The 23358-nt window shown below is 51.9% G+C and overlaps 4 protein-coding genes across 4 annotated transcripts in view; all 4 read left to right on the top strand.

The window, feature by feature from the left end:
* LRRC4B (leucine rich repeat containing 4B) overlaps positions 1-23358 on the top strand; it is a 78105-nt gene that overhangs the window by 19137 nt on the left and 35610 nt on the right. The window lies entirely within an intron of this gene.
* On the top strand, positions 1751-11688 carry LOC122420876 (putative uncharacterized protein C19orf81). The gene is made up of 4 exons (XM_043436431.1): positions 1751-1894; positions 9731-9803; positions 9907-10027; positions 11413-11688. The coding sequence occupies exons 1-4, from the start codon at positions 1828-1830 to the stop codon at positions 11554-11556; spliced, it is 405 nt and encodes a 134-aa protein (XP_043292366.1). The 5' UTR covers positions 1751-1827; the 3' UTR covers positions 11557-11688.
* LOC122420877 (ubiquitin-like protein FUBI) lies at positions 8457-9008 on the top strand. Its single transcript, XM_043436432.1, has one exon. The coding sequence runs from the start codon at positions 8562-8564 to the stop codon at positions 8961-8963; it is 402 nt and encodes a 133-aa protein (XP_043292367.1). The 5' UTR covers positions 8457-8561; the 3' UTR covers positions 8964-9008.
* LOC122421264 (synaptotagmin-3-like) lies at positions 12144-22046 on the top strand. Its single transcript, XM_043437133.1, has 8 exons — positions 12144-12195; positions 12462-12476; positions 15235-15760; positions 17952-18339; positions 18465-18683; positions 21112-21232; positions 21534-21705; positions 21794-22046. The coding sequence occupies exons 1-8, from the start codon at positions 12144-12146 to the stop codon at positions 22029-22031; spliced, it is 1731 nt and encodes a 576-aa protein (XP_043293068.1). The 3' UTR covers positions 22032-22046.

Genomic DNA, 23358 nt, shown 5'->3' with positions numbered 1-23358 from the left:
GGGAGAGAAAAAGACATAAGGATGCTGAGAGGGAGTCTGGGCTGCAAAGGAACTGGGTCTGGAAATGAGTCCACTGAAGTCTGGACTGTTGTAATTACCAATGACAGAGACTCAAATAACCCAAGCAATAACACGGAATTAATTGAGTGAGTGATGGCTTCAGGCACAGCTAGATCTAGGTGCCTCAAACATCATCAGCAATCTGTCTGTATCTTTGGTTTCTGCTTTCCTCCTGTTGTCTTTGCATTCAGGCAGGCTCTCTCCCCATATGGCAATGTGATGGTCCCCAGCAGCTCAAACCTAGGCTCCAACCAGCCTCTTAACCTCACTGGAAAAAGAAAGACCTTCTTGTATAATGGATCTAGCAAAATGGATCTAGCAAAAACTATCCTAGATTGCGTTTCAGGCTCAATTTAGTTGTCTCTCAGTCGTGTCCAATTCTTTGTGCTCCCATGGACCACAGCACGCCAGGCCTCCCTGTCCATCACCAACTCCCGGAGCTTACTCAGACTCATGTCATCGAGATGATGATGCCATACATGCATCTCATCCTCTGTCATCCTCCTCTCTCCCACCTTCAATCTTTCCCAGCATCAGGGTCTTTTCAAATGAGTCAGTTCTTCGAATCAGGTGGCCAAAGTACTGGAGTTTCAGCTTCAGCATCAGTCCTTCCAATGAATATTCAGGACTGATTTCCTTTAGGATTGGCTGGTTTGATCTCCTTGTAGTCCAAGGGACTCTCAAGAGTCTTCTCCAACACCACAAACATTAGCGACTCAGAAAATCGAGGTGCTACTACTAAAAAGCAGAGAACCAATCCTTATCAAGCAGGAATAATCGACAGTTAAGGCAACGACCAGCTGAAGTGGAGAGAAGGCTTGAGACACAGGTAACAGAGACAGACTGAGAAAGACAAAATAAGGGGAAAAGTCTGGGCTCCTCTCCCCTGCAGAGAGCTCGGCAGACAGAGGAAGAGATGCCCTGTGGGCACCTCTGTGGCTACACTCCTTCACTCCCAGCCCCTCCCCCACCCATTGGAGGTACCATGGCAACCAGTCCCTGCTCACCTTTCCCTCCCCCATATAGAACTCAGTTTCTGTCTGAATCTCGCCTGTATCTACCCAGTTCCTGCCTGAGACAGGGATGAGCGGAGGGCAAGTGGGAACAGAAAAGGGATGACAGAGAGGGGGAGGACAAGGGGCCGGACAGAGGCAGCTATGAGAGAAGAGAGATGGGGAAAGAGGGAAAAAGGGGGCTGGGAGAGATGGGGAGAGAGGTAGGGAGACAGAGAGGGGGTGACAGGGTTAGAGAGAGCCAGAAAACAATGAAGACAGAGAGGGCTGGGGGGCTGGGGAGATGTTGGGGAAACTGATGGAGGAGACTGGGGAGATGGAACAAGGGAAGGGGAGAGATGTGGGGAGAAAGAGGGCAGAGAAAACGAGGGAAAGAGTAGAGGAGAGATGGGGAGAGCGACAAGGAGAAGTCAGGATAAAGAAATGGGGGGAGAGGGAGGAAGGGAGGGGGACAGAGACGTGGGGAGCACATGAGGAAGACAGTGCAAGTGACAGGGGTGGGGAAAGAGGCTCGAGGAGACCGGGAGACGTTGAGGAAGAAAAAGGAAGCTGGGAAAGAAGGAACTGGGACACACAGGGGGTCCCAGAGATGAAAGGAAACCAGATACCTATGTGGACTCAGCCGTCCACATTTTTCCCCCGGGGCTTCAAGAACAAGAAGGAGGAAGCAGCGGGGAGACAGAGCTGGGGCGGGTGGCCCAGTCAGAGCTCTTCTCCCCGTCCTCCTGAGACAACCCTCACCCGCCTTCCCAGGATGCAACAGGAGGTGGAGCCCCTGTGCTCCTCCGCCATGGGCAACCCCGGCATGCACAGGGACGCAGGTAACTATGCGTTTGTACGCAAGCGTGGGGGTGGAGGGCCTTCATCCGAGCTTTGTGTCACCGCCTGCCTTGCGGCGTGGCCGTGAGTGAGTTACTGGCCTTCCAAAGACAGAGCTACCCTCAAATTCTTGTGTCCACTAGGCAGTACCCTTTAAGACCTCAAACCGCCATTTCCCGTGAGCCTTTGCAGTTCCCTGGCCAATGTTCTGGACCCGGAACTACATTTCCCATGAGTCTCTGGGGCATTAACAACTCTTCTGGAGGCCATGAGCCCCGCGAGACCCGCTGCCCTGGTCCCTCACACCCTTTTTGTCTCCACCACCGGACTCAGCATCTTCTCCCAAAGCTACTCCTTCTCCCTGCTTTCCATCTTTGAATGACCCTACGACCAACCCAATCCAGACCCCAGGCATTGTTCTGCCGACTCCCGTTCCCTCCCACTGACATCAGTCCCTAACCCTGTCTTCGTTCTCATTCTCTCTGTCCCGTCCCCACATCCCCAGCTCAGGGCTTGTCCTCTTCCAATGGACCCTTTCTCCACCTAACTCCCTGGCTTCCAGTTTCTTCCCTCCCGCCCATCCCCTACGTAGCTCCAGAGAAAACTTTCTGACACCCAGCACTAACCCTGCCTCTCCCTTGCTCGCAGTTCTTCCATGTTCCCCATCCCTCCCAGGATAGGGCACCAGCCCCTCAATCCAGTGTTTGAGGCCCTATGTAGCCTGCGCCAGCTGTCAGGCTCATCTTCCAGGGCTGCCTACTTCCGCTCTACTTTAGCACAGCTCATTCACTCATTCATTTTCTCAGTGAACATTTCTAAAGTAATATCTTGGTGACAGTTCATTTGGCTAGCAGGTAATACAAAATTGGACTTAAGGCAGTATAAAGAATTGTTGTTGTTCAGTTGCTAAGTTGTGCCTGACTCTTAGCGACCCCATGAACTGTATAGCCCGCCAGGCTCTTCTATCCGTGGGATTTCCCAGACAAGGATACTGGAGTGGGTTACTGTTTCCTTCTCCAGGGGATTTTCCCAACCCAGGGATCAAACCCACGTTTCCTGCTTGGCAGGCAGATTCTTTACCACTGAGCCACGTGGGAAGCCCAGTATAAAGAATAGGAAAGACATTATCTCACTGTAAAAGAAGTCTATAGGTGGAGCAGGGTTTGTGTTTGGGTGGATCAGCAGCTCAGTGAATGTTATTGAGAAGCCGATTTCTGTTTCCCTGCTTTTTGGTCTGGGATATATCCCTTTTGCACACCAGCTTGCATACCTCATGGTCACCAAATGGCTTCCAAAGTTCCAGGCATCACGTCCAAAGGTTTTAATCTTAAGAATTCCAAATAATCTCTCCTCACATCTCATTGGCCAGCACTAAGCACCTATTCACTCTTGTCTCAATGCCTGGCAAAAAGAATGAAATTATTATGATTATTTTAGTCATTGGGTCTATGCCTCAGGTGGGAGAAAGTTTTTAAAGGATTTCTATCTAATCTACTTCAGATTCCAATTAACCAGGATCTCTAGGACTGGGGCCCTAGCATCTATAGTTTTTGACTGCTTGCCAGGTAATTATAATGAGCAGTAAGGGTCAAAGGCATTGGTTTACACTGGATGAGATATTTCTGAGGATCCTGGGGATTGGTGAGCCTCACCTGGTTCCCTCCCCATCTCTCCCATGGGTGGGGAATGGACACTCCTCAAGTGAGGAATAGGAATGGAAATCATTGACGGGGTCTCCTTTCTGGGTGTTGGCTGTAAGCACCTACTCTGTGCCAGGTGCTAGGCTAGGCACGGTAAACGCTCTAGTGGCAAAACGGACAGTTTCTCTGTCCTCCAGTCTCTGTTAGTGTCTTTGAAAACCTCTTCCATTTGGAGACCCCCACTCCACATCATCTCTAACCTAGACTGAGGCACCCACCTGATAAGTATACTTTTTGTATCAACTCAGTTCAGTTACTCAGTCATGTCTGACTCTTTGTGCCCCCATGGACTGCAGCATGCCAGGCTTCCCTGTCCATCACCAACTCCCGGAGCTTTCTCAAACTCACGTCCATCGAGTTGGTGATGACATTCAACCATCTCATCCTCTGTCATCCCCTTCTCTTTCAATCTTTCCCAGCATCAGGGCCTTTTCCAAGGAGTTAGTTCTTCACATCAGGTGGCCAAAGTATTGGAGCTTCAGCTTCAGCATCAGTCCTTCCAATGAATATTCAGGGATGATTTCCTTTAGGATTGACTGGTTTGATCTCTTGCAGACCAAGGGACTCTCAAGAGTTTTTTCCCTGCTGTGCTAATTTGCTTCAGTCTTGTCCGACTTTTTGCCACCCCATGGACTGCAGCACGCCAGGTGTCCCTGTCCTTCACGATAGCCTGGAGTTTGCTCAAATTCATGTTTATTCAGTCGGTAATACCATCCAACCATCTCATTCTCTATCATCACCTTCTCCTCCTGCCTTCAATCTTTCCCAGCATCAGGGTCTTTTCTTTCTTTTTTTTTTTTTTTTAATTTTTTTTAGGGTCTTTTCCAATGAGTCAGTTCTTCATATCAGGTGGCTAAAGTATTGGAGCTTCAGCTTCTGCATCAGTCCTTCCAATGAATAATTCAGGACTAATTTCCTTTAGGATTGACTGGTTTGATCTCCTTGAAGTTCAATGGACTCTTAAGAGTCTTCTCCAACACCAGTAGAACTCCAACAGTTCAAGAGCATCAAAGCTTTATGTTGAATGGCATTGAGTTGACCAGTTGGCCCATTTTGCAGATCAATATTTGTTCATTTTAGTTTTTCTATTTCCCTTGTGGTATTTTGGAACCAGTAACATTTTTAGCTTGTCAGGTTGCAAATTTTGGCTTAGGCCGTTAGAAAGCCTGTGGGTCCCAAGTGGTTTGCCTGTAGTAATGAATGAAATGACCCAGCCTGTTCTCATGCAAGGAAGGTAGACATGACACACGTCATCTCACAAATAATTAATAACCTACAATTGCAATAAGTACTCCTTAGCCTTGGGACTGAAGAGAATTCTGGGAATATTCTCTTTTGCTTAAAGACTTTAGCGCCCCACCCACACATCCTGTGATGCCTCTGCATAAAATATCCCTTTCTTTGCAATTTCTTTCTTTCTTCTTCTTCTTTTTTTTAATGAGGAGGGTCTCTGCCATTTCTTTATTTGGCAAACTCCTCTTGTGTCCTATAAGTCTCATGGTAGACATCACCTCCTCCAAGGAGCCTGCCTTGATTGCCCCCAGACTATCCACCTTGCGACACCTCCACTGTAGCAAGTACTGCACTTTACAGTGACCACTTTCCCCACCAGACCAAAAGCTCTTGGAGGGCAGGGTGGAGGTCTCATTAATCTCTTTGTCTGCATCATCCTTCAGGGCACACAGGAGGCCTTGGAGGTGTCTGTTGATGTTTGAAAGTATTATGTTTACTCAGTTTTTCAATAAGTACTCATTTATAAATGTATACCTTTATTAAGTTATGCATATACATTGAAACAAATATATTAAAATCATGGTTGTAATTTAGGAATCTTTATTTCTAATGCCACATTTCATGAGAAACAGTTTTATTCACATTTTAAACATATCACTTTGATGTTGCTAGAGTCATTTTCCAAGTCATTTCACACACTTTTCCAGGGCATATAATTTTATTTCTAAGTTATCTGTGATAGGAATTTAAAAGATTTTTCTCTGCTATGGAAAAATTCAAACATTCACAAAAATAGAGAAAATGTTTAATAAATTCACACATCCCAGTACCTAACTTCAATAACTATCAATATTTTGCTAATCTTCTTGCACCTAGGCACCCCCACACACACTTTTTTGGGGGACATTCTATAGGACAAATTTGTTTTAAAACAAGTTTTAGAAAACAGACCTACCATGCCATTAATTACAACCAGCAAAAATTCATAAATTTTTCTTGAATATCATCTCATCTAGTATATATTTGAATTTCCCTAATTATTAAGAACATTCATTTTTCACAGTTGGTTTGTTTTAATTAAGATCCAAACAAAGACAATATATTGCATTTGATGATTATATCCCTTCAGTCTTTATCCAATGAATTCTTACAACTGGGTGCCTGGTGCTTTGCTAGATGCCAAGAGCAGAAGACAAGCCCCTGACCTCATGTTGTTCACATTATAATTAAAGACTCATAGAAATAAATGTAAAAATGCAGCTGTGATGACAGCCAATACATGGTGTTATGCATTCAAGACAGGAACTCTTCACATGCTCAAGGAGACGTGATGAGCTAAGTGAGGGGGACGAGAGTTCCATGTGGATTTACAGCATGTATCAAGGTCCTGTGGCAGGAGGCGGGGCATGGAGAGTTCAAGTCACAGAAGCGTGATGTTTCTGGAATGCAGCAAGTGAGGAGGTCGATGGTGTCTGATCAGGCTTGAGACATCAGCAGGGTTTGGTCCTATGTGGTCTTGGTCTTAAGTTATCCCAAAGACAATGAGAAGTCCTGGCAGGGTTTTGAGGAAAGTGGTGGTGGTGATGTGGTCGGATCTACATTTCAAAATGCTATTCTGAGGCTTCCCTAATGGCTCAATGGTAAAGAATCCAATGCAAAAGTCATGGGTTCGATCCCCATGGGGGATCCCATGGGAAGATCCCACATGCCCTGGGACAACTAAGCCTGTGGGCCACAACTACTGAGGCTGTGTGCTGCAGCTGTTGAAGCCTGCATGCCTAGAGCCCATGCTTCACAACAAGAAAAGCCACCGCAGTGAGAAGCCTGCACACCACAACTAGGAAGTAGCCTGCGCTCTCTGAAACTAGAGAAAAACCCATGTAGCAATGAAGAGCCAGCACAGCTCAAAATAAATAAAAAAATAAAATTATACATAATTATTATAAAATTATAATCATTAAATTAAATATATAATTAAATATTAAATTAAATTTATAATTAAATAAAATTATTGTAAAAATTATAAATAATAATTATAAAACAAACCAAGAAACGGTAGCAAAAAATGCTATTCTAATGGGATGAATGAAGGAGAGAGGGAGAGAAAGAGATTGAGAAGTTAGGAAGCTGTTGTCTAGACAATAGTGGGATGAGAGGCAGTGGACTGGGGGATTGAGAACATGTTCTGGATCCAGATGGCTTGATTTTTATCATGATTCTATTGCTTGGGCTGTGTGACCTTGGGAAAATCACTTAACTTCTCTGTGCTTCTCTGTGTGGTGGGGAAGTGCCTAGATGGAACAAGATTGGCAAAATATTGATATTGATTGAAGCTAGGTATTGGAACATTTGGGTTCATTATGCATCCTAATGCAAAGAACTGACTCATTTGAAAAGACCCTGATGCTGGGAATGATTGAAGGCAGGAGGAGAAGGGGACGACAGGATGAGATGCTTAGATGGCGTCACTGACTCTATGGACATGAGTTTGAGCAAGCTCTGGGAGTTGATGATGGACAGGGAAGCCTGGCGTGCTGCAGTCCATGGGATCATAGAGTCAGACAGGACTGAGTGACTGAACTGAACTGATACATTGTCTCTAGTTTAGTGTTAAACTACACTACCTCAGAAGTTGTTGTGAGGATTCAATGGAAAGAACTTTAAAAGGTGTTTGGCTTTATAAAAGGGACTGTAAACATGTAGTTATTGTTAAGTGGACAGACTTGAGAAGGAGATGACTACATTGGAAGGATGGAAGGCAGGCCAGGATGGCTGGACAGAAACGCAGGGAGGTCAACAGAGGGACCATACGTGATGCAGGGCAGGTGGTTCTCAAAGGGGATCTGTTTAAAATGCAGATTCTCATCCCATAGGTCTGGAGGGGACCCTGAGAGGCTCCCCCAGACCACACATTGAGGGATGAGTCCCCAAAGCAGGGGAGGACTTTATCCTGAAGGCAAGAGAAAGCCTCTGGAAATTTGTGAGCCTCTGAGAGGAAAAGATCACCCTAGTTGCCCTGCTAAAACAGATGGAGGTGGGAGGACCAGGACTAGAGAGGGGGGCTTACTGAGGTACAAGCCGAGCCATCTTGACACCCTGAAGCTAAAGGCTGCCAGGAGTAGAGCTGGGACATAGCCGCGTGCTGGAGACAGCCTGTCCCAGCTCACGAGAGCTGAGTGATGACGTTTGTAAGCTGGTTGTTAAAACCATGAGTGAGTGAGTGAGTGAAAGTCGCTCAGTGATGTCTGACTCTTCGTGATCCCAGGGACTATACAGTCCATGAAATTCTCTAGGCCAGAATACTGGAGTAGGTAGCCTTTCCCTTCTCCAGGAGATCTTCCCAACCCAGGGATCAAACCCAGGTCTCCCGCATTGCAGGAAGATCCTTTACCAGCTGAGCCACAAGGGAAGCCCTGTTAAAACCATGGGTACCATGACATTGGTCAGGGTGGGTGTACCCACACCATGAAAACTAGTACCTGCTGAGAGAGAGAAAACACAGTACACCACACAGTCTACTGAACTGTAATGAAGGAGATGGTAACACATCAACGACTGAATAAAATATTGCTAGAGAAGACTTGGGGCTTCCCAGGTGGCACTAGTGGTAAAGAACCTGGCTGCCGAGTGACGTGACAGGCAGCAGGCGGACAGGGTGTGCGTGCCCTCGCTCCTTCCTCTTTCTCAACTCCATCTTCACGGTAGCGGTAGCGTTGTCCGCGATCTAGTCGCCAACATGCAGCTCTTTGTCCGCGCCCAGGAGCTACACACTCTCGAGGTGACCGGCCAGGAGACGGTCACCCAGATCAAGGCTCATGTAGCTTCGCTGGAGGGCATCGCTCCAGAAGATCAAGTCCTGCTCCTGGCTGGCACACCCCTAGAGGATGAGGCTACTCTGGGCCAGTGTGGCGTGGAGGCTCTGAGCACTCTGGAAGTAGCCGGCCGCATGCTTGGAGGTAAAGTCCATGGTTCCCTGGCCCGTGCTGGGAAAGTGAGAGGTCAGACTCCCAAGGTGGCCAAGCAAGAGAAGAAGAAGAAGAAGGCGGGCAGGGCCAAGAGGCGTATGCAGTACAACTGGCACTTTGTCAATGTTGTGCCCACCTTTGGCAAGAAGAAGGGCCCTAATGCTAACTCCTAAGTCCTCTGTAGTCTTGGCTTTCTCTAATAAAGCCACTTAACCCAACCCCCCCAAAAAAAAAACAAAAAACAAAACAACAACAACAACAAAAAGAACCTGGCTGCCAATGCAGGAGACATGAGACGTGGGTTTGATCCCTTGGTTGCAAAGATCCCCTGGCGGAGGGCCTGGCAACCCACTCCAGTATTCTTGCCTGGAGAATTCCATGGGCAGAGGAGCCTGGTGGGCTAGAGTCCATAGGGTCGCAAAGAGAAAGAGGAAATGGATTATGTGGGACAACTAGCAGTTGGCCATAAGAGAGATCAATCAGCTGATGAAGGGGTTATGTAGAAGAGCTCAGATTTGAGACTGTTATCGAGCTCCAATCAGGAGGGCAGTTCTGAGGGTGCTGGAGAAACCACAGACCGGATTTAAACGCTGCTGCGCTGAAAGAGCCAGGCTGGGGTGACTGAACAGGAGGCAGAAAGGGGCAGGTCCCTTCCTTGTCCTCCTGCCTTGCAGTCTCCCTCTTGTGCCCCCTTTAGGCAGAGTCTAAGGGGACCCCAAAAGTTGGAAGGGAAATGGGGTTAGTAGTGAGTCCCAGCTCTGGGGTATCCCACAGCTGGGTGGGGGAGGGTGGAATTTGGGGCTGAGACAAAACAGCCCAATAACTGGCAGAGGAGCTATCCCAGGAGTGGCATGGACAGTCACTTGGTGATGCCATTTAAGCAGAATAAGGTGTGAGGAGTGCTCAGGGCAACCGATGTACTTGGGTTTTCCATCCCCAGGAGCGCTCCTTGTGGACCGAGAGAACCCAGAGGAGACGCAGGCGCGGAGCCTGGGCAGACCTGTCAAATCCTCGTGAGTGGTCCCTGGCCCTGTGATTTCTGACCTCAGCTCCTCTGAGCGTCAGGGCACTGACCCCTGACCTTGGGAGGGCCCTGCCCGCTGGCTGTGTTCCCAGGAAACAGTATCTGCGTCAGGTCATTGCAGAATACGAGGCGCTGGACCGAGAGCTCCCATGTATCCGCAAGTTCCCCATGCCACCTGCCGCTCAGCCGCTCTGTCTGTGCATGGAGACCTTGGTGAGTGGCCCTCCCCCAGCCCGTGACCCCAGGTCCCTGCTGGGGCGGTGGACAGGATTTGAATCCAAGATCTGCAGCTTAGCAGCTGAGGGCCTGGCACCGGGATAAGTGGCTGAAAATAAACTGTGAATTTGTCAAAGGGGCCATCGCTGAGAGAAGCAGAGAGAAGGGAGACAGAGGACAGGGGTAATCCTGCTAATCCGTCTACTAGGAAATTCTGTAAAATGGACAGATAGTGCAAAAACTCATTTTAAAAAGGCTCAGGTGTTTGACAGATTCAGTGAAGTGGTTACACCATGTATGGCTTCTGTGGCCATTCCTGCTTCAGCGGAGGTAGCTATTAAGGTCTCACCCTTTAATTTGAGAATTAAATGAGGCTTGCCAGGCACAAGCCTCAGAATGTTCCCTCAGCTGATCTGTGTCACTTTACCCCAACGAAAAGTGATCACCGTTCTTGTTGATAAGGCTAATCTACACTCCATTGCTTCTCTGTGTCTTTTTACATGCGATACCCCCCATCCCCACCTCCGCTCAACATATACACCCAAGGCTTGCTTTCCTGGAGGTGACTGATTTCTTGATTTCATTGTAGCTTCTCGGCAATTTTATATGTGACATATGGTATCACCCTCCACACTGTTATCTGAGACTGAAACGTGGTTAGCGATCAGTATGTTTTCTGAATGTTAAATAGATTGCTGCTGCTGCTGCTGCTAAGTCACTTCAGTCGTGTCCAACTCTGTGCGACCCCATAGACAGCAGCCCACCAGGCTCCTCTGTCCCTGGGATTCTCCAGGCAAGAATACTGGAGTGGGTTGCCATTTCCTTCTCCAATGCATGCATGCATGCTAAATTGCTTCAGTTGTGTCCAACTCCATGCGACCCTATGGACAGCAGCCCACCAGGCTCCTCTGTCCACAGGTTTCTCTAGGCAAGAATACTGGAGTGGGTTGCCGTTTCCTCCTCCGTTAAATAGATTGACAAGATGTCAACCCCTTCCCTATCATTCTTATTTATTGACAAAGGAACAGTCCTTAAAATGCTAATATGACTATAAAAGGAAAAATGTAGGGCTTAAATCCTTGCGGAAATCTTCAAGGTCTGCCAAAACCTCACCATCCAACGCAGGCTGCTTGAAAAGTTTTCAATAGATGGGCAAAGTTGGCCAACTGGTGAATCATTCAGCCGACTGTTCATTGACTTTTGGCAAATCGGCTTGGTGAGGATTGATTTTATTTTTCCCCTGAGAATGACCTAGAATGGCAGCAGATGCCTTTCTACCTGAAAGATTCCTATCCTCCTCGCTCTGGCAGATTCTGGCAGGTGGGGTCTAGGGTGGGGACTTTTGCACCTGGACTTAACTCGGGTGTTGCCGACATCCCCAGCCTGAAGAGGACCTTACCCACGTGGAGGTGCTGGAGGCCCTGGAAGCCGAGTTCCCCGGGGCCATGGAGAGTGGGCGCGTGAGCAGCATCCGCTTTGAGAACATGAACGTCATCTGTGGGACTGCTGGGCGCCGGGACCGGTGAGTCCTTGGCGGGGCTGAAGGGCTTGGAGTTGTAGGCCCGCCGTGAACAGGATGAGGGGGCGGAGCCGAGAGTGAGGGCGGAGAAAGGCGAGGCGGGGACTTCGGATGGGCGTGGCCGGGAGCTAACGGGAGGTGCGGGCCTACAGGAAGCGCAGCGAGGGGCGGGGCGGGGCGGGGACAGACAGCGAGGAGGCGGGGCCTGGAGTGAGGGCGGGGAGAGGCGGGGCGGAGCGGAGACCTTGGGTGGGCGTGGTCGGGAGTCAGGGCGGGGAGGAGACAGACAGTGAGGGGGCGGGGCCTGGAGCGCCCAGAGAAGGTTGTTGATAGATAGAAGGACCTCTATCTGGCTGAAAGGCGGCGCTAGCGGTAAAGAACCTGCCTGCCAATGCAGGAGACGTAAGAGACACGGGTTCCATCCCTGGGTGGGGAAGGTCCGTTGAAGGAGGGCATGGCAACGCACTCCAGTATTCTTGCTTGGATAATCCCATGGACAGAGGAGCCTGTCAGGCTAGAGGAACCTGATGGGCTACGGTCCATAAGGGAGCAGAGTCGGACACGACTGAAACGACTTTGTACGCACCCACACGGATGCCTAGACGGGGCGAAGCCGAGAGTGGGTGCGGTGGGGGAGCAGGGCCAGGTGAGATCGGAAAAGAAGGCGGGATCTGGAGAGAGGAGCCAGACTTTCAGTGACCCAGGTGGTGACGGGGGTGCGCAAGACCGAGGTGTGGAGTCCGAACAGCACCTATGAGCCTGAGCACCTTGCAGGGGCGGGGTCAGAGTGATCCCGTGGCTCTAGACCGTCTGGTGGCGGGCGGGACCAGGCCTGAGAGCAGCGCTGGAGGGGCGGGGCGGCCAGTGCAGTGGCGGTTTAGAAATATGGAGCCTCGACAGAACCAGGCTGAGGGAAGCCTGATGCAGGTCAGCACCCCCAGCCATGTTGGTCAGCCCCCTGCTTCCACCATAGGCAGAATTTTTAGAGATTTAGAGCAGCCTTGCTCAGCTTCCTGTGCCTTATGGAGCCAGTCCCTCTTAGAGTCTTGCCTCCATCCTGCCTGTTGCTGGTCCCCCTAACCTCTAGTCTAAGGAGAAGGAGCTATGTGGTCCATTTGACCCATGACCTTTGGAGTTTTGCCCTGTGGGCCTCCTATCCACCCTCCCCACCCCCACTCCCCTGCTGCACACACCCCCTTCAAGTGTCTTTGTGCATCTCACAAGTGCTTAGAAGCTCAGGCTCTAAATCAGTCTGTCTGACTTGTCTGGGTTCAAATCCCACCTCCGCCACTTACTAAATGCATGGGTTCTTCTGTACCTCAGTTTCCTCATCTGGAAAATGGGAATAATAAAAGTGACTACTCCATGGAGCAGCTGAGAGACTCAAATGATATAACACATGTGACTTGCTAACAACAAGCTGGGCACACAGTGGGCATTCGATAAATGTTGGAATATACTTACTGAGCACTGATTGTGCGCCAGGCAGTATGTAAGGTCCTTCACATATCTCATCAACTACTCATGATGACGCTTGGTGGTACATATAATCCCTATCTTCTCTTTTTTAAATTTTATTTAAAAAATTTTTAATTGAAGTACAGTTGATTTACAATGATTCATGTGTATGGCAAAGTGATTCAGATATAGATATTGATGTATATATTCTTTTTCAGATTCCTTTCCATTATATGTTGTTATAAGACACTGAATATAGTTATGATCCTTATTTTCAATGGGGGAAACTGAGGTTCAGATGGAGTGGTTGGTCCCCCAGCTAGGAAGAAGTAGGGTTCTGAGAGCTAGGGAATATCATGAGCGCCTTCGTCCAGACGAGAAACCTTCACGAAGCAGGAGCTGGGATATTAGGATGAGTGCCAGGGTGGGGCTCAGCATCTCAAGTGCAGGGTGTCCAGAGGTCTGTGATAAGGGATGAGGCCCAGAGAACTGCAGCAGCTCGCTTGGAGTCTCATGGTCTATATGCAGAAGAGCCCGACTGTGACCCCAGGAAATCTAGCACACTACGGTGATTTGGCGAGCTGGGGGTGGGGTGTCTCAGGACCACCCCCAAATTCAGTAATTCCTAGGACTTTGACTTGGAGAGAGTCTGGGTCAGGCTAACAGTGGGGAACGGCATCTGTCCAACTTCTCTCCCCCTTCTCTTCCAAAACGACCCCTTTTGCTCAGTTCTCCCTGTGTTCAGAAGGCTGGGGGGCCCTTGCTCTGGCTTCTAACAGGCCCCCAGAACTCTAAGTAGGTGCTGGTCATTTCAAAATGGACTCCCCAGGGGATTGGGGTCGGGTGGGAAACTCAAAGTCCTGCCACTGCCTGCCCTGTGGCCCTGCAGGGTCACTTCCTGTCTCTCTGAGCCTCAGTTGCCTTGTCCATAAAATGGGATCAGTCACCCTCAGGTGGTATAGTGTCATGAGGATGAACATCAGGGACCACTGACTTAGATTCACCGGGCGGTTCAGGATTGAAGCACATCCCCTTGTCACCAAGCGCTCCCTGAAGGGACAGCACACAGCGCTTCCACCCTGCTGTCCTTGCCGCCGATGCTTTGGTGACCTGCTCCTCCCCGTGCGCCCCATGACCCGCCGTCTGGACACAGCAGGAATTTCCCTCTGTGATCCACTTCATGGATCAACCCCCAAACAAATTCACATCTCCTTGAAAAACCCCAGTCCTGGCACCAATTACTGAACGAACCTTCGGTTCAAGATCTGGGCTGTCCCGGGTTTCTCTGAAAGGCATATCAGCACACAGCAAGCATTCAGGATGTGTTAGTGGTGATGGTGTGGGATGCAGGTGGCAGCACTGGGATTTATCATCCTAACAAAAAGTCCTGCTTGAACCGCCATTCACTGGGAAACACTGAATGTGGTAGCCCAGTGGTGAAGATGGTGGGCTCCGGAGCCAGGCGCCCCGGACTCAAATTCTGCCTCCTCCACTCCAGCTACAGGACTTCGTGTCTGTGGAAACTTCATGTCTCTTGGTCTCAGTTTCCTTTTGTGAAAAGTACTAATGGGCATAATCATGTTGCCAAGCTCCTAGGGTGCCCTTGAGGCATAAGGAAGCTAATGTCTATAAAGCACAGTAACCTCTCAAGAAATGTTTGCTATTATCTTCCCCAGCTTCCTCTGCAAGCCATTTACTCCTTCTGTTCTTTAAAACCACTCTGACAGGCAGAACTGAGTTTTCCCCATTGGACAAATGGGGTGGGTCAAGCTCAGAGAGGTGAAGATATGTTCCCAAAGCCACACAGCGAGCTGGAATTTGAACCCTGACCTGCCTAACTGTGCCATGTGATCTCCCCTCTCTTTGATCACCTCTGAGCATTTGGGGGAAGCTTAGTTCTAAATTGGAGGATGTATCCACTTATAGGAGAGGCAGTGAGATCAAGAGAATAAAAAGGATGAAATCTGAAGACAGACTGCTGGTTCAAACCCCAGATCTGTCATGGACTAGCTGTGTAGCCTTAGCCGAGTCACCCAACCTCTGAGCTTCCTCATCTTTAAAGTGGTTAGACGGAAACACCGACGTTGCGTAGCCGCGGAGTCTATACTGAGTAGTACGTGTAACGTGTTTAGGATGGTGAGAGGCCAACACTAAAGCTTAGCTTTTTCAGGGAGAGCTAAGTTCTGACCCCACCCTGACCCCTGACCTTTGTCCTCACTCTCTCCAGACATCTCCGTGAGCCTGCTGTCGGTCATCGTGACGTTCTGTGGCATTGTCCTTCTGGGTGTCTCCCTCTTCGTGTCGTGGAAGCTGTGCTGGGTGCCCTGGCGGGACAAGGGAGGCTCGACCGTGGGCGGTGGTCCCTTGCGCAAAGACCTAGGCCCTGGGGTCGGGCTGGCAGGCCTGGTAGGCGGTGGTGGGCACCACCTGGGGGCCGGCTTGGGTGGCCATCCCCTGCTGGGGGGCCCGCATCACCATGCCCACACGGCCCACCATCCGCCCTTCGCCGAGCTGCTGGAGCCGGGCAGCCTAGGGGGGTCTGACCCCCCTGAGCCCTCTTACTTGGACATGGACTCCTACCCAGAGGCCGCAGCTGCTGCAGTAGCCGCGGGGGTCAAACCGAGCCAGACATCTCCCGAGCTGCCCTCGGAGGCCGGGGCAGGCTCGGGGCTGCTCCTGCTGCCCCCCAGTGGTGGGGGCCTGCCCAGTGCCCAGTCGCATCAGCAGGTCACAAGCCTGGCACCCACCACCAGGTGAGACAGGCCACCGGGCTGGGGGTCCACTCTGAACTGCCTTTCCTCTTCCGTGTCGCCTTCCCATCTGCGGCGCTCCTGAGTCCCGGGAAAGGAGGGAGCTTGGGGCGTGGAGTCCTGGATCCTGGAGAAAGATGAGGCTGGGGACCCAGACTCCTGAGTTTGAGGGAGGAGGTGGCTAGAGGTCTGAGCTCTTAAAACCAGTGGAAGGAAGAAGATAGGGACAGGACTCTGAGATCAGGAAGGTGGGAGAGAATGGAGATTAGACCCCCGAGTCCCTGAGGCACAAAGCGATTCATCATTGTTGGGACCTGCAGTTCATTGATCCATTGATCCTGATTCTATGCATGCATATTGAGCGCCTAATATGACCTAGACCTGAGCTGGGTGTTGGGAAAAAGTAGAGGTGAGCATTGCAGACAGACCCTCATGTCACTCCCAGTCCAGGGGAAGTGGGTCCCCAGATCAGCCTGTCCTGAGCCAGGAGGCCAGGTCTGCAGAAATACAACCTAACGGACACGGGTGGGACCGGATGACACCGGGTCTTGGATGCCAGATTGAGGGTCTGGGACCTTGTCCTGGGGCGCTGGGGAGCCACGGAGGGCTTGAGCAGAGGAGGTCAGCTCTGGGTATAGAAAGACCTCTCTGGAGCCACACGGGACAGACTGGAGGCCAAGAGTCCAGGCAGGGGGAGGACAAGGCTGAGCTGAGATCACGGGGGTGGTGGAGAAGGAGATGAGGCAGAGAGAGTCGGGGGCAGCGAGTCAGGGATGGAACTGGGGGGCTAACAGCTGTGGGCATGAGGGGGTCGGAGGAGGTAAGGACAGCACCCAGGGGTCTGGCCTGGTGATCGGGTGGATGGTGAGGCTGTCAGAGGACCTAGGAAGAGGGGAGGGTTTGAGGAAGACCCTGAGCTTATCTGGGTCTTGTTGAATGGGAGGGACCTGGGGGGGCACCTGGGGGAAACTGCCTTCTAGGATTGTCTTGGGCCCCAGAGGTTCATGGGTGGTTCTCCTCCAGGCGGGAGCTGGTCAGTGGCTCATGGAAAATGTAGTCTGAGGTCTCCGGGGAAACCCTCCAGAGGTTGATGGATACACTGGTTCTGAGTTGCTCATTCCCCCATTATACAGATGAAGAAACTGAGGCTCAGAGGGTGTTAATGACCTGCTCAAAGTCACTCTGGGAGCAGGGAATGGCGCACTGATCAGTAGCTGGGGGCATCTCACCCCGCATCCCTTTTAATGGCTCCCCGCTCCCCCGCTTCTCCCAGCCCCGTGCCTGCCTCTGAGTGCATCTGGCGCTGCCCTGTCCAGTCATCACTAGGGGCCCCACCACATGGACTTCACCACGGGTGCAGTGGCCCATGCAGCAAAGGATGGATGAGCAGAGGGACTGAGGGGGTGGGAAAATTCAGGAGACGGGAGGGAAGGGGTTTTAGGGGAGAGAGGAGGTGAGGATGGCACCAGATGTCTGGCCTGCAGGCCAAGGTGGATCTTCGGGGGCTGGGAGAGGGAGTGGGTTGGGGAGAAGGGTGCGAGCCCAGTGGGGAACACAAGAGGAATGTGGTGTCTGATGGGGCTGGGAGGCTGAACCTGGCTGGAGCCCAGGAGACACACTTAGCAGACAGAGGCTGCTGATGGTTGCGGAAACCTGGGGCACAGATGAGCTTGTCCAGGGAAAGCATACGAGGGAGAAGCAAAGACAATGGCCAAGATGGTTAAGGATGGAGCTGTGGGCTTCCGTAGTGTTCCACAAGCACAGAAAAGACAGTTGAGAGAGAAAGAACAGGCCAGGGGCCACGATGGCCAGGTGGGAGAGCGTGAGGATGGGCCGGGGAAATTTGGAGGAGGGCAGATGGAGGTCGGGGGATCTGGGCTGTGTGAAATCCCAGGGCTCCACAGAGGTTATTCAGGGTCACTCCTGGAGGTCAGATGGAAGCTTTGAGAGGCTGGTGACAGCCCAGGTCTGATTTGGAGTTAGCTTAGAGAAGGGGATGGTCACCCCCCCATACAGACGGGGAAACTGAGGTTCAGAGGATTCAAGCGCCCTGCTCAAGGTCACAGTGGGCAAAGGTGGGGGTCTGTGGGCCCCTGGCTGTGGGGTTTGGGGAGGAGGCCGGGAGGGGCCCCCCAGGTCTTCAGGTGCAGAGATCAGAGCCACTGACTCCATCTGTCTTCCCCACCCGCTGCAGGTACCCCGCCCTACCCCGGCCCCTCACCCAGCAGACCCTGACCCCGCAACCAGACCCGGGCAGTGAGGAGCGGCCGCCCGCCCTGCCCTTACCCCTGCCAGGCGGAGAGGAAAAGGCCAAGCTCATCGGACAGATCAAGCCAGAGCTGTACCAGGGGACTGGACCCGGCGGCCGGCGGGGCGGCGGGGGCCCCGGCTCTGGGGAGGCCGGCGCGGGGGCGCCCTGCGGCCGCATCAGCTTCGCCCTGCGGTATCTCTACGGCTCCGACCAGCTGGTGGTGCGGATCCTGCAGGCCTTGGACCTCCCGGCCAAGGACTCCAATGGCTTCTCAGATCCCTACGTCAAGATCTACCTGCTGCCTGACCGCAAGAAGAAGTTTCAGACCAAGGTCTGGAGTGGAGGGCTGGACATCCGGGTCCCAGGGAGGAGGGGCGGTGTCCGGACTCCCGGGTCCGAGGGAGGAGGGGCCGGTGGGCATGGTGTCTGTCTCCCTTCCTCGCCCACCCCCTCCAGGTGCATAGGAAGACCCTGAACCCCGTCTTCAACGAGACGTTTCAGTTCTCGGTGCCGCTGGCTGAGTTGGCGCAGCGCAAACTGCACTTCAGCGTCTATGACTTTGACCGCTTCTCCCGGCACGACCTCATCGGCCAGGTGGTGCTGGACAACCTCCTGGAGCTGGCGGAGCAGCCCCCCGACCGCCCGCTGTGGAGGGACATCGTGGAGGGTGGCTCGGTCAGTGACTCCCGCACCCTCTTCCCCAGGGGACCCAGGACCCCCCAGCTTGCCATCTCCTTGCCCCCCTACTACTTCACAACCCCATAACTCCTGGATCCTGGAGTTTTCTTTTTAACTTTATTTTCCTGCAAAATATTGCAAACGTACCAGCAGGAATAGAGAATGGTATGGGCTCCCACTCCCTTTCTGCACTTAGTTAAATATTAACATCAGAACCAGGCCCCAGATTTCCCAACTTCTGACCCCACCTTGACATCTGATGGCAACCATTCAGAAAACCATAACAGATGCCACCCGTTTTATCAAAACTCTAGGCTGTGACCCCATGACTTCTGCCTCTGACCCCGGATTCCCAACCCTCCATCTTCCCAAGCCTAGAGTGCCTGGCTTTTGTTTGTCAAACTTCCTTTCCCCTTACAACCTCCTCATTTTTTCAATTCCCAGTCTTCCTGAGACCCCCAGCCCCTCTGATCTCTGAACATTTTGTTTCAAAGCTCTGACCCTTAAGCTCTCTAATTTAATCTAATCCTCTGAGTCTTCATGGTCTCCACTGGAACCCTGATAGTATGATTCCCTAAAGCCTCACACTGGAATCCCCGATATCCTGACATCTCCCCAGTGCCCCCAACACCCCCCACTGGCCCCTTTTGCCTGTCTTACAGCCTCGTTCTCCTGTACATCCAATCCTTCCCCGAGCCCAGCTCCTAGGTCTTTGTTTGGGTGTCCTGACCCCTTCCATGCCCCAAACTTCACACCCTCCCAACTCCTCAGCCCTCTCAGTTCCAGTCCATGGGTTTCCCAACACTCCAGTTCTCTATTGATCTGGGGAAGCTGTGTGTGAGTGGGGAGAGGTGTGAGCCCTGTCCTCATATCTTGAGAGGGCTGGTTTTGCCCACCCGATGGCCCAACTCAAGCTCCTTCCCGTCTCTGAGCCTCCGTTTCCCCCTACGTATCAGGTGCGTGTGGCTCTTCCTAAGGTACCCTTCACCCGGGGGGACCACAGCCCGCTTGCTCTGTCCCCCAAGCCCAGGCTCTGAGAACCACCTGCCTAGTTGTAGGGTCTTAGCTCTGCTCCCTGTTATTCCCCGAGGCCGCCCCGCTCGAGGGCCCCCTCCTGCATCTATCCTTGTCTCCTCTGTCACCTCACATTTTCTCTTCTCCTCCTGATCGCTTCAGGCCTAGGTGGTCACACAGGGGCCAGCATCATGGGGACACCCAGGGGGAGTCTTTGCTCAGGGCGGCAGGGAGTCTGGGAGCACGTGGGAAGAGCTGACAGCTAAACTGAGGCTTGATGACTGGGAGGAGACGGGGAGGGAGGGTACTCTCGCTGAGGACACAGCCGGGGCAGAGCCTCAGGGGAGCGCGTGGGGAGTCTAGGGACCTGGGCTCCGGCTGCGTGGGTGGGGGGTGAGGCGCTGAGATGAGGCTGAAGACTAGGGCAGCCTGGTGTCGAGGCGGGGGATCTGCCTCCCTTGTAACCTCACGCAGGCTCTTGTCTGTCTCCTGCCCCGAGATTGACCTCTCCATGTGTCTTTTCTCAGTCCCACCTCTCTGGATCTCTGTCCCTTTCTCCATGTAGGTCTCTGCCTCTGTTTCTCTCTCTCCTCCCGCACCCCCTCCCCATCTTTTTCCCTCCCCTCATTCTGGGTCTCTGTCACTCTCACTGGGTCTCCATATGTGTTAGTCACTTCAGTCGTGTCCGACTCTTTGCGACCCCAGGGACTGTAGCTCACCAGGCTCCTCTGTCTGTGGGGTTCTCCAGGCAGGAATACTGGAGTGGGTTGCCATTCCCTTCTCCAGGGGATCTTCCCGACCCAGGGATTGAACCTGAGTCTCCTGCATTGCAGGCCGATCCTTTACTATCTGAGCCGGGGATCTCCATACACTGCCCCCCACCAAGTCTCTGCCCCCTGGGGACTCTCTCCCCTCCCAGGCCTTGGTTCTCCCTGAGTCTGTACCCCTCTTCCCCTCCCCAGTAGGTCTCTCTCCTCTCTGTCTGGGTCTCTAGGTACTCACCGCACCCCCACCCCCCCCCCACCCCGCCCCTCCACTCTGCTCTGGGTCTTTCTGACTCTAGAATCCTGTGGGTCTGTCATTCTGACTCTCTCCCGCTGTTTGCATCTCTGTCTCAGCGGATTTCTCACAGCGTTCTTCTCTCTGCCTCCCTCTTTCTGTCCTTCTCCTGATCTCCCCCCAGCCACGCCTCTTCCAGTTTTCCCCGCAGAACAAATAGGCTTTGACGGTGGTGGGCCGCTGTGGCCGGGGAGTTTACCAGGTTTTGGCCCGGAGTCAGATTGTTAAGTGGATCGGAAACCTGAGCCTTGCAAATCGGGGAGGAGAGCTGGAGGCTGGAGATGGGGAAGTCAGGAAGAGACTGGGTGGAGGCTGAGACAGCGCCTCGCTGGCCCCCTTTCCCCAACTGCAGGAAAAAGCAGATCTTGGGGAGCTCAATTTCTCACTCTGCTACCTCCCCACGGCCGGCCGCCTCACCGTGACCATCATCAAAGCCTCTAACCTCAAAGCGATGGACCTCACCGGCTTCTCAGGTGGGTTCCTGGAAAGGCGCCGGTTTCTGAGGGGCAGGGAGGCGGGTGAGACTCCCGGGTCTGAGCGAGGAGGGGGCTGGAAGCCCAGACTCCACAGAGTCCTGAGAGAGGAGGGGAGGGGCGTCCAGACCCCCTGAGTCTGGGCGACGAGAGTCTGAGGTCTGGGCTCCTGGATCCGAGGGGCTAGGAGAGAAAAGATTGGGAACCAAACGCTTGCGTCTGGGAGGAAGGTCTGGGGTCCGCGACGGGGTCCGAGGGACGAAGACCCGGTTCAGCGCCCTCCCTCCACGCCCGCCCCCAGACCCCTACGTGAAGGCCTCTCTGATCAGCGAGGGGCGGCGTCTGAAGAAGCGGAAAACCTCCATCAAGAAGAACACGCTGAACCCCACGTACAACGAGGCGCTGGTGTTCGACGTGGCCCCCGAGAGCGTGGAGAGCGTGGGGCTCAGCATCGCGGTGGTGGACTACGACTGGTGAGGCGGGGCGCGGGGTGAGAGCGGGGTGTGGGGCCCGGCCTGCCGGCCTCGGGGGTGCTCACCGGCCCCCACCCGTGACCCCCAGCATCGGGCACAACGAGGTGATCGGCGTGTGCCGCGTGGGTCCCGACGCCGCCGACCCCCACGGCCGCGAGCACTGGGCCGAGATGCTGGCCAACCCGCGCAAGCCCGTGGAGCACTGGCATCAGCTGGTGGAGGTGAGTGGGGCGCCACTCACCCCTTCATTCCCGCAACCCCTCATGTCTTCGTGGGCTGCTCAGTCACAGGTTCGAGTCCCCGCTCCGCCCTCTTTAGCCGTGTGACTTGGAGCAAGTTCCTTGATCTCTCTGTGCCCCCGTTTCCCCACCTGGGAAATGGGACCCTTAGAAGCGTCTATTGTTAGGACTGGTGTGAAGATGCAGTGAGTTAATGCAGGACTAAGTGTCCGCCTCTGAGTAAGGGCTCAGTAAATAGTCAGCTACTCTTATTATTATTACTCATGATGCTAAGTCCCGAATAAAAGGAAAGGGAAAAAAACCTGGATGATAAAATAGAGCAGGGCTTTATTTGTTATTTAAAGCAGGCTGTGAAAATTGGTGGATTGTGGTTTACGGGGTAGGGATCAACAATTTTTCTTTTGAAATGAATAAGAAAATAAAATTGAAATAGAACAGTACAGAAATTTTCACAGGGCAGGAAACCAAGGATGGTGGTATTAATTTATTTTTTCCCTGGGGGTTGCAGTGCAAAAGGTTTGAGAGTCTTGGGTGGGGGGAGAGGGAATCTGGAGGGGAGTTGGGGCATGCCCTTTCAATTAGGGAGTCCTGGAGGGCTTCTCGGAGGAGACATTTGAGCAGAGGCATGGAGGTTGAGAAGGAACGGGCTTAGGTTAAAAAAGCTTGTAGGAAGAGGGTGAGGCTGCCAGTTCCTCCAAATCATCCAGACGGGAGGTGTCAGTGGTGAGCCCGGAGCAGAGAAAGAAGGGGATGGGAAGATCCCAAGAGGCCTTGGGGGTCACGGGAGAACCAGCTTGACAATTTTTAAATTAAAAATTTAAGATCACTTAAGAACCTTAATTGGTCAAGAGAAATTTTCAAGTATGGGTTCTCTCATTTGAATCCAGGAAAAGCAAAGAAGTAACTTTCAAAACTACTGATGACTCTACTGTCACTAAAGCCAAGAAAGTAAAATTATACTAAATTCTTGCAGGGTGAAAATAAAACATTTAAGATAGTATGAATTTCAGTACACTTACTCTTCTTTTTTTTTTTCCTTCAATATTTTCTCAACTAGTTTAATTTTCCAGGGGGGAAAAAAAAACAAAAAATACAGAAAAATCTAGTACATATTTCTCCTTTTGTCTTTGGTTCCTGAGCCCAAAGGTTGGGCTTTGGTTCCTGGCCTTTACTGCCAATTTAAATAAATTTAAAGAAATTTCAATTTTAAATAAATAAAATAAATTTTAAACAAAACAAGTTGTCTTTAAAATGGCACTGGACTAACTTTTACTTAAAATTTATATTTTGCTCATCATGGACTATTTTTGCATTGATTTTGATTTTTTTTTTTAAAGGTGGTATTACAATAGCATTTATCTGGATTGCTGCATTTGGGTGCACCTTGCATTTTATACCTGGATTCAGTTCCTCA

This window comes from Cervus canadensis, chromosome 18, assembly GCF_019320065.1.
Source record: "Cervus canadensis isolate Bull #8, Minnesota chromosome 18, ASM1932006v1, whole genome shotgun sequence".
Lineage (NCBI taxonomy): Eukaryota > Metazoa > Chordata > Mammalia > Artiodactyla > Cervidae > Cervus > Cervus canadensis.
The sequence above is the reverse complement of the archived record's forward strand: the minus strand, read 5'-3'. Positions and strand labels throughout refer to the sequence as shown.

Coding starts and splice junctions, on each gene's coding strand:
- LOC122420876 (XM_043436431.1), top strand. CDS start 1,828: ATGCAACAGGAGGTGGAGCCCCTGTGCTCCTCCGCCATGGGCAACCCC. Junction 1,895..9,730: donor CGGCATGCACAGGGACGCAG/GTAACTATGCGT, acceptor TTCCATCCCCAG/GAGCGCTCCTTGTGGACCGA. Junction 9,804..9,906: donor GGCAGACCTGTCAAATCCTC/GTGAGTGGTCCC, acceptor CTGTGTTCCCAG/GAAACAGTATCTGCGTCAGG.
- LOC122420877 (XM_043436432.1), top strand. CDS start 8,562: ATGCAGCTCTTTGTCCGCGCCCAGGAGCTACACACTCTCGAGGTGACC.
- LOC122421264 (XM_043437133.1), top strand. CDS start 12,144: ATGCCTAGACGGGGCGAAGCCGAGAGTGGGTGCGGTGGGGGAGCAGGG. Junction 18,340..18,464: donor AGAAGAAGTTTCAGACCAAG/GTCTGGAGTGGA, acceptor CACCCCCTCCAG/GTGCATAGGAAGACCCTGAA. Junction 21,706..21,793: donor GCGGTGGTGGACTACGACTG/GTGAGGCGGGGC, acceptor CGTGACCCCCAG/CATCGGGCACAACGAGGTGA.